This window comes from Chrysochloris asiatica, unplaced genomic scaffold (assembly GCF_000296735.1).
Source record: "Chrysochloris asiatica unplaced genomic scaffold, ChrAsi1.0 scaffold00066, whole genome shotgun sequence".
Lineage (NCBI taxonomy): Eukaryota > Metazoa > Chordata > Mammalia > Afrosoricida > Chrysochloridae > Chrysochloris > Chrysochloris asiatica.
In genome coordinates this window covers 910,910-919,885 of record NW_006408584.1, presented here as the reverse complement: position 1 = coordinate 919,885, position 8,976 = coordinate 910,910, and the positions used below count along the sequence as shown (strand labels likewise).

The 8,976-nt window shown below is 34.3% G+C and overlaps 1 protein-coding gene across 5 annotated transcripts in view; it reads right to left on the bottom strand.

Moving 5' to 3' along the window:
* Nucleotides 1-321: 321 nt before the first annotated feature.
* The window catches only part of HPGD (hydroxyprostaglandin dehydrogenase 15-(NAD)), a 47,296-nt gene continuing 38,641 nt past the window's right edge, over nt 322-8,976 (bottom strand). For 2 of the 5 annotated variants that reach the window (XM_006864512.1, XM_006864511.1), the window contains 3 exons: nt 4,643-4,719; nt 2,641-2,804; nt 330-570 (listed from right to left, as the gene is read on the bottom strand). In XM_006864512.1, the coding sequence (XP_006864574.1) occupies nt 432-570; nt 2,641-2,804; nt 4,643-4,719 (380 nt within the window). In that variant the 3' untranslated portion in view covers nt 330-431. Of the gene's footprint in view, nt 571-2,640; nt 2,805-4,642; nt 4,720-8,976 lie in introns of all 5 variants that reach the window. The other 3 variants (XM_006864514.1, XM_006864513.1, XM_006864515.1) reach the window with 3 other exon arrangements.

The following is an 8,976-nucleotide window of genomic DNA, read 5'->3' as shown; positions in this document are numbered from 1 at the left end:
AAAGTATAAGCTTGGAAACAAAATGAGTCTTTGTACATCAGGTTTAATTTAAAAAAGTAATTCAAGTATATTTTTTAAAATGATGTTCTAAAATCAATATTTATGAACCACAGATTTAAATATATTTTTTGAATGGCAGAACATTCCTTGAATACTCTTTGCTTTAATCATTAGACTATAAGCATCGCAACCTACCTTTGGTCCACATCATATACTTGATAACTCATGATTTTCTTGCCCATATGCTTACTGAATCATTTAGAAAATCATTAACATATTAACATCAAACACATAAAGGAAATTTCTCTAGTTCTCATTTTTAAGAAAAGCTTCAAACTGTAACATTCATTTAAAAAGTGATATTCAAAATGAAGGTATGGTCTGAATATGTTATTTGTTTTTATTTTCATAAATGTCCCATCATAAAATATTCACTGAGTATTTCCAAGAAGCGGAATTGTGTCATAGTCTTGAAAATGAATTCCCTTAGACATCGTGATCTTCATAATAGCACCATTTAAAGCATCATCTTCAATGAGGGTTATTAACCCATTGGCAATCATTGATGGGCTGAAAATAAGGAAAATAATGATATTCTGAAACTTAAGTATAGGGTAAATTTTTATTTTATTTATTTTTCTGAACAATCTACTACCTTTAACATGGAATAGAGAAATATACGTTATCATGGTATTACTGCCTCCAATTATATGACAAATTTCAGGATTGCTTGTGGCACTGTGGAATCTTGGTGTGGTGTTATAGGATAAGCCCAGGACCACAAGGTCGGTTTGAGTTGCAAGGTCAGCAGGTAAAACTCACCAGTCACTCCTCGGAAACATTTTACAGGGTTGCTATGTGTTGAACCTTAACAAGTGGCACTGCATGATAAATACTGGACTGCTATCAAAGGTCAGCAGTTCAAACCCACCAGTCACTATGGGTGAGAAAGGTGAGGTGTTCTGTTCCTGTAAAGATTTACAGGGTCTCAATGAGTCAGAACTGACTCAATGAAACCTAGCAACCATGATAAGAATAAATTTAGTGGTAGATATCATGCCTAATCTGTCATTTGGTATGGAGGTTTTATACACATTATTTGCATTGAGAAAATGATTATTTTCTGATCTTTATCATATCAGTAGATCCTAGACTTACTAGATAGAAATATTGGAGTTTCCATATTAATAATTTTAGGTAACACTTATTGTTGTTGACAGTTGTCCTAAAGTGAATTTCAACTCATAAAGAATCCATGGGGCAGAGCACAACTATCCCATAGTTTTCTAGACTGTAGTCTTCACAGGAACACATTTCCAGGTCTTTTTCCTGTAGAGATACTGGATGGGTTTGAACCTGCACCTTTTTGTTAGCAGTCAAGCTCTAAACTGCTGCACCACCAGGATTCTGTTAACACTTATTGTTGTTGGTGTGAGGTGCTGTCAAGTCGGTTCCAACCCATAGCTATGCTATGTTTAACAGAATGAAACACCACCTGGTTCTAGCCATCCTCACAATTGCTGCTAAGCTTGAGCCTATTGATGCCAATTCATCTGGTTACGGGCCTCCCTCTTTTCTGCTGACCCTCCACGTTACCAAGCATGATGTCCTTATTAGTAATCTATTATTTATACAAAAAGAAAAACAGACAAATAAAACACTTCCATTAAGTTGATTCTAACTCCTAAGGCCTAAGCAGAACTGCCCCATGGACGTTTCTAGACTATAAATCTTTATGGAAGCAGACAAATCTTTCTTTCACAGAATGGCTGGTAGATTTGAACTGCTGACCTTTGGTTAGCAGCCAGGAGCTTAACCACTGCATCACCAGGGCTTTTGTGTCAGAGTTTTATTATTTGCATTATTGTTTTTCATGATCTTACATATATTATCTTATTTAAATCTTCCTATGTTCCTGTTTGCTTTAGTATTATCCTCATTTTATATATGATAAAATTGAGACAACTAGAGGTTGATGAATATGTTTATGACCAGTGGGCAAGACATATATGTTCACAGGATTCCTTTGACATGTTAGCTATGACTGTACTGCGAAAGCTATGACCTCTTGCTGCTCTAACTCAAACATTGTTTATCAAATGTATGTAGTGCAATAGCTGAAGTTATGAAAATAGCTGAAGTTATAGAGTCATATAAAATTTCACAAGGATATATATGAATATTATTTGAAATTTAGATAAGTTATCATGACTACCACTGCCTTTATAAATGATTAAATATGATCCTTTTCAGTTTTTTTAGTACCCCTATCTGATTATGACTGAAGACGTTAATGAGGCATTGCTTATATTTTAAAGCAAGATTCTTAATGTGTAAACACTTTCTATTTAGTAAACCAGAAAAAAATATTTTCTTTCAGAGTGTTTGCTAAAGCTAAATGTTGAAGCGCAAATTTTAAAGTTTAGTTTTTCACTTCTTATTGTTATTATCTGGAGTCCTGGTGTGGTGCTGTGGGATAAAGCACTGGACTACAAGGTCGGCAGCTCAAACTCACCAACTGCTCTTTGAAACCCTAGAAAGGGTTGCTGTGAGTCAGAACTGACTTGATGGCACACAAAAAGAACAAAAACAATTACTTTATTCCTTCACATAAAGGAAAATAATTATAGCTTTACTTACTCCAAAATTCCATAGTATTTCATCATATCCTTGATATGAGCCGTGTATTCTATATATTGTCCCATGTTTTCTTCCTTTTCAATGGATTCGAGGATGGGTGTATTGACAAAGCCTGGACAAATGGCATTCATTCTCACACCACTCTTCATGAGATTAGCGGCCATCTGCCAATTAGAAACAGAAGGCTGCAGGTTTTAGCAGTCTTGTACAGCATAGGAAAGACTGATGAAACTCTCTGACATAGATATTCACCTAACTATATGGCAGTGATCATGGCAGAGTTGACTGGAGAGCAAAAAGGAAGTAAAAGAATACACACCTAACTCTTGGAAGTATCACATAATTAAAACTTTTTTAAAATCAGTATTATTGGACAACTCCTAAAAATAATTAATTTTTAAAGTTGCTCTTGTCTAGTTATTCCGTACAGTTACAACTGACGTAAATGGGACTCTGAAACTAAAAAGGTAAAGATCAGAATTACATCCCAAGTTTTCTTTCAAAGACTGGAGTTATAGAACATAAAATATTTGCTTAAAAATACTGTCTGTGGAACTATTGTGTGCTATGTGTGTGTGTAGTCAATTTTAGGACTTTGGTTCTAAAGAGTGGGACACTTAATAATTCCCAGAAGTGCATCACTGGGAAGATCATTTAAACATTCATAGGCTAACATTCTTAGGTTTAATTTTAAAGTTACTAACTTCATCTGAAATATTTGTAAAATAAAATAAAATTTAACTTTCCCGTCTAATAATTTTAATTACAAATTCCTGGCTTTTAAGATTTTTTTTGTTTTGTAATAACTTCATGTGTTCACAAAAAAACTGAATCAAAACTTGTCCTTGCAAAGTAAATAAAATTTTCCAATCAATATCAATTTGAACTATGAGAGTTTCTGACCTTCATTTTTAATTTAATAATTAGCATTCAGGTGTCTTTTATCTATCCACTAGTATTTCCTCTGTTAATAATTTTTTGTCATCTCTTCTCCCATAACTGTTGCAGAGACATCCCAACTTTTCTTTCTGTTTCTACACTTGCCCTCTAATACATTCTCTAATAACTTCCTGAATGATCTCAAAATGAAATATGATAATGGCATGCCTGTGCTTCAAAAACTCATTGTTGTCGCATCTAGAATAAAATCCAAGCTTATTACCAGTACCAAAATGGTCTTAGTTGTCCCTGATTCCTAACTGTACCTCTTGTTACTTGCCACTTGCTCAACAGGCTTCATTCAAACTGCCCTTTCATCAGTGATTAGGAAAAGACAAGTGTTTGCTTCTCACCCTAGTGATGTATGAGACCAACTGTTGCTGTTAGATGCTGTCTTTGTTGTTAGGTGCCATTGAGTTGGTACCGACTCATAGCAACCTTATGCCCAGCAGAACAAATCAATGACCAATCCTGGGTCAACCTCACTACTGTTGCTATGCTGTCTAGACAGATATTGTCTAGTAGATTCCAATTCATAGCAACCCTGTATAAAGTTTCTGAGGTTGTAAATCTTTAAGGGAGCAGAAAGCCTCATTTTTCTCCTGAAGAGCAGCTGGAGGGTTTGAACTGATAACCTTGTGGTCATAAAGACATCATCCCTGACCACTCTATGGAGCAAATGTTTTCCCACACAATTCTCTCTAGCAAGTAATTTCTGGAGTATATTACATGTACTATTTTTTGAAGCCTAAGGTTAATGATTTTTAAAGTTGGAGCCAATTTTTTTTTAATTAAAGAGTATTTCCCTATTATTATAAAACCTTAGAATGTTTTACAAGAACACATATAAGTTTAGAATATATTACATTTTAAAATGACTTATTTTTAACATGCTACTTTATATAATCTGAAAACTATTTTTATACTAATGATTGAGGTTTAATATTATTTTTCTGTCTTTTATCCAGATGCATTGAATTCTGCATCTATTTCTTTCTGCTTTATAGTCATGTCGCATATATGAACAGAAAGATGAGAGATGATGTAGTGGTTGTAGCCTCACCGCAGCTGAGCGTGTGAATCCAATTATGCCATGCTTTGAAGCACAATAAACAGGCTGTTGAGCAACAGGCATGAGCCCTGAAACAAAAAAAAATTACAAACATTTAGACAATTAGATTAAAAATTAAGCAGACAATATCCAGTAATTTGTGCCTATTTCAATTTAACACTAGTGATGACTAAAACAGTCACCAAACTTTGTGAAATTCACCAGGCTGAGCATAAGTTATTCTTTCCCTGACCTCTACTGTATTGTCCTTGATCTATGATAGGCAAATTACATTTAAGGGTACAGTCAAGAATGATAGATAAGCTTTTTTGTCTCCCTAATTTTCTTTCAAGAGAATTCAATGCTCTTTAACACACAAAGTGAATCATCTTTAAATCCAATAAAGCACCACCTGAGTTCAATTTTTAAGCTTGGATTTATAAAAGTGCATATTCTACATTTTTTTTAAGGCTTTAAAACAGCTAAGGAAATTTAAATAGTTCAAAACACACTTGTCTTTGCTGTAAATTAATATACAGTTCCCCATCATCAATCTAGACTAAATGATGTCAAGAAGGTTTAAGAAAACTAAAAAAGTAAATTCTCTTGATTTTGATCTCTAATAGATGCCTGGATCAATTGATCCTTTGGCTTAGGAAAAGAAAACAAAGAATAAAACTGGTCCTATTTTCTTTTCTTTCATAGGCAACAGCAGAATTCAAGCAATTTTAGAATTTGGTTTAATTGGTCACATATACCCAAGAGTAACTGTTTAAAAATAATAATTAAAGACATGGTCTGGTGAAAAAAAATCATATTATAATATGTGTAGCATCTTTTCTCCCTTAGGTCCCAGCTCAGCCCCAACTTCCCATATAGAAACAATGCAAGAAAAACCTACTTCACTGTGGTAGCTATCAAACTAATTTCTCACAATTGCTAATTCCTTATCTAAATAACACTCAAACTCTTAATTACAGTCCTTTGAGTATACTAGGTTTTTAACAAATTTTTGAAATGTTTTAACAGCTTTTTAAAATTTATGATTTCTCTGAGTCAAGAAACAGTGATCCCTAATTACTATAATGTTATTAATATCAAATGTCATGCTAATAATATGAAATTATTCTGCTGAGGCGTGCTCATCTCCACCCAACTAACTATTCTCAGAACACCACCAATCAGTTAAACATGTTGTGCCAAAGTTCAGCAATAAATGCAGACCTTAACCACTCCCTAGGTGCCTGCCAGGTCTCAATTTATAAAGTATGTTTTTTCAAGAACAGTTTAACTCCTTAGGATGGTAGATTGCACATAGTTGTCAACCCAGTGATCTCAAAGTACTGTAACATGTTGGTTCTCTTTTTTGTTTTGTTTTAGGATAGGTTAAATGTGTAAGTTAATTAAATGCATCAGTGTCAGTCAACAAGAATTTATGATGTCGCTACAGTGTATATAGATGCTTTGGCAACACAAGATAAAGGGAATAAGTAGGTGTAGCCAGATGTTGCTTTTTTCGGTTCTTTTAAATCCTGTTTTACCCACTCCTTAAATGTTTGTGAGACAAAGGCAGTGGTTGTAAGATAGTGCTAGTACTGCAAGAAATGCAGAGAACCTTAACCAGAGATAAGCTAGTTGACACAGCCACAACAAACACAAAGACATTGCTTATAAATGTTATCGAAGTTGAATTTGGGATTAATCTTCATTACATTTGTGGGAGGTGTTAAACTTATGAACTCAAGCTAAGTGTTATAGAGGTAAAACAAATCAAATCAAATGATTGGCTCTGTTAAGAAGGAAGCACACACCATAGATTCAAAGGTACAATTGTAAATGCTATCAGAATGTGAAAGAACTTGGTTGCATTTTAAAAATGGTACTTGGTTTACTAGGTCTTGTAATACTCTACTACCATTTTCACTGCTACCCTACAAAATGTTTACCCTTACATTTTCTTATATTAAATCAAAGGTGTATAAATCAATTTCAAACAGTCATAAATTAAGCTTTCTATTTTTTTCTATTTTTTCTGACAGCTTTATTGACATATAATTGACACACAGTAGTGTGTATTTTAATGTAAATATATGCCAAGGAAACTATGAAACCACAACTATAGTCAAGATAATGAACATAATCTATAACTTTAAAATTTTCCACACACTCCTTAGTAATTTCTTTCTTCTCTCCTCCTTTGACCTTGGGTCTACTAATGATATACTTCCTATCATCACAAATCCATTATAGTTGTTGGAATTTTACATAAATAGAGTCATACTCTTTTTAGATGGCTTCTTTCACTCAGGGTAATTATTTTGAAATTGATGGATATGTAGCATCAAAAGCACATTACTTGTCCTGCTTCTTTTTGGTGAATAGTATTTCTTTGTATAGGGAGCATGGCGATTCCATATGATAAGCACTGGACTGTAAACCACAAGGTCTGCAATTTGAGCCCACCAACCATTCTGCAGGAGAAAGATTAGGTTTTCTGCTCCCACAAAAAATTTAAAAAGCCTCAGAAACCCTATGTAGGGTCACTATGAGTCACAACCAACTTGAAGGCACAAAAAACAACAACGACAGTTCCATTGTACAAGTATAAATTGCATATCCATTCACCTGTTGTTTGAGTTGTTTACAACTCTTGACTGTTACAAATAAAAATAGTTCTAGTTTTCAATTATTTTATTTAGGGAGTGATGATGGCATAGTGGTTTTCATGTTGGATTGCTAACTACAAGGTCAGCAGTTCAAATCCATTAGCAGCTTTTCTGGAGAAAGATGAGACTTTCTGTACCTGTAAAGATTTATAGCCTCTGTACTGACTCAATGGCACTTAACAGCAACAAGAGGCAAGTTATAGTACTTAACTAGGCAAGTTACAGTATACTCAACTAAACAGAGAACTTTACCCTATCTCCTAGAAACATTTAGATTTTAACTTGCTTCTTGAGTTTTGAACACGTAGTGTAGGTTGGTGCTTTTTTGGCAACTTGCCAATTGACTTTCAATGTAGAAATTTACTATCTAAATTACTTCAGTTTTACTTCTCAGAAAACAGGGCCTACTAGTGGTCACACAACCCTTTCATGAGACAGTATACATATCCATTAAAATAAAATATTTTGTTGCAGAGATAGCCAAAATACAAATTTGTATTGAAAAAATTAGGACAAGTAATACCAATGAAGTCCTGTTGTGGTGCTGTAGAATAAGTACTATATTGCCAACAGCAAAGGTCAGCAGTTCAAACCCACCAGCAACTCTTTGAAAACCCCATACATGGTCACTATGAGTTGTAAGTGACTCCATGGCACTTAACAACAACAATGACATGAGACCAAAACTGGTTTGAAACTATTTCCTCAGTAGAAAGTAGGTATTAACTTTCTTGGATCATCTTAAGAATGTCCTATTCCAGTTGGTAAAGGAGTGGTAGGGACATATTTCTCCTTATCTTCTGCTTAATAGAACCTTCAGTCAGATTTATTTCTCTGTACTTCCTACAACTCAGTAACAACAGGTTCCTTATTTTCCCTATAGAATTCATTGGAAAGTCTCAGGCCTTAGCTCTTTCAAACACCTTCATTTCCCTGCCAGAACTGCCACCCTTTATCCTCACTAAACATAACTTCTGCTCTCCATGTTCTAAACTCTTACACGAATAACCTCCAAACTCTGTCTTGATTGACATTTTCATGAATGATCTTTGTCTACAGATGCCACAGCATCTATGCGTTCACATACATACCCACATCTTAAAATTGTCTGTATCGGTAGGGTATGTTAATGATCTGCAATGCATTTTATCTGACTTCATTGACTTGCAGTATAACACAACTATACACAGAATCCCTACTTGGTAGAGAAGGATTCTTCAAGAAAAAAACAAAAACTGAGAATTGAAGAGAGAAAGAAAGCTGTTAAATGTTATATCATAGAAATTATAGATGAAAGTATATTAGAAGGTCTAGTTTGGGTGTGACATTGTATGATAAGCTTTGGACTGTTAACTAAAAGGCTGTAGTTCAAACTCACCATTCCCTCCTCAGAAATGCTATACATGGTTGCTGTGAGTCAGAACAAGCTCAATGGCACTTAACAACAACAAATAACAATGTGGTCACTGGACCAAGTGAACAATTAAATGAGGACCGTTCTTATTGAAATACGAATGTGCCCCAACATTACACCATCTAAAAATAAATCCTCTCTTGGTCTATCATATTTCTCAAGCTAATTTCACGTTTCTCTTTCCGATAAATGTACTCAAAAGAAGCTTTATAAGACTCAGTAAAAAAGCTACTAGACCTCATTGGAAGATTCAGCAAAGTGGCAGG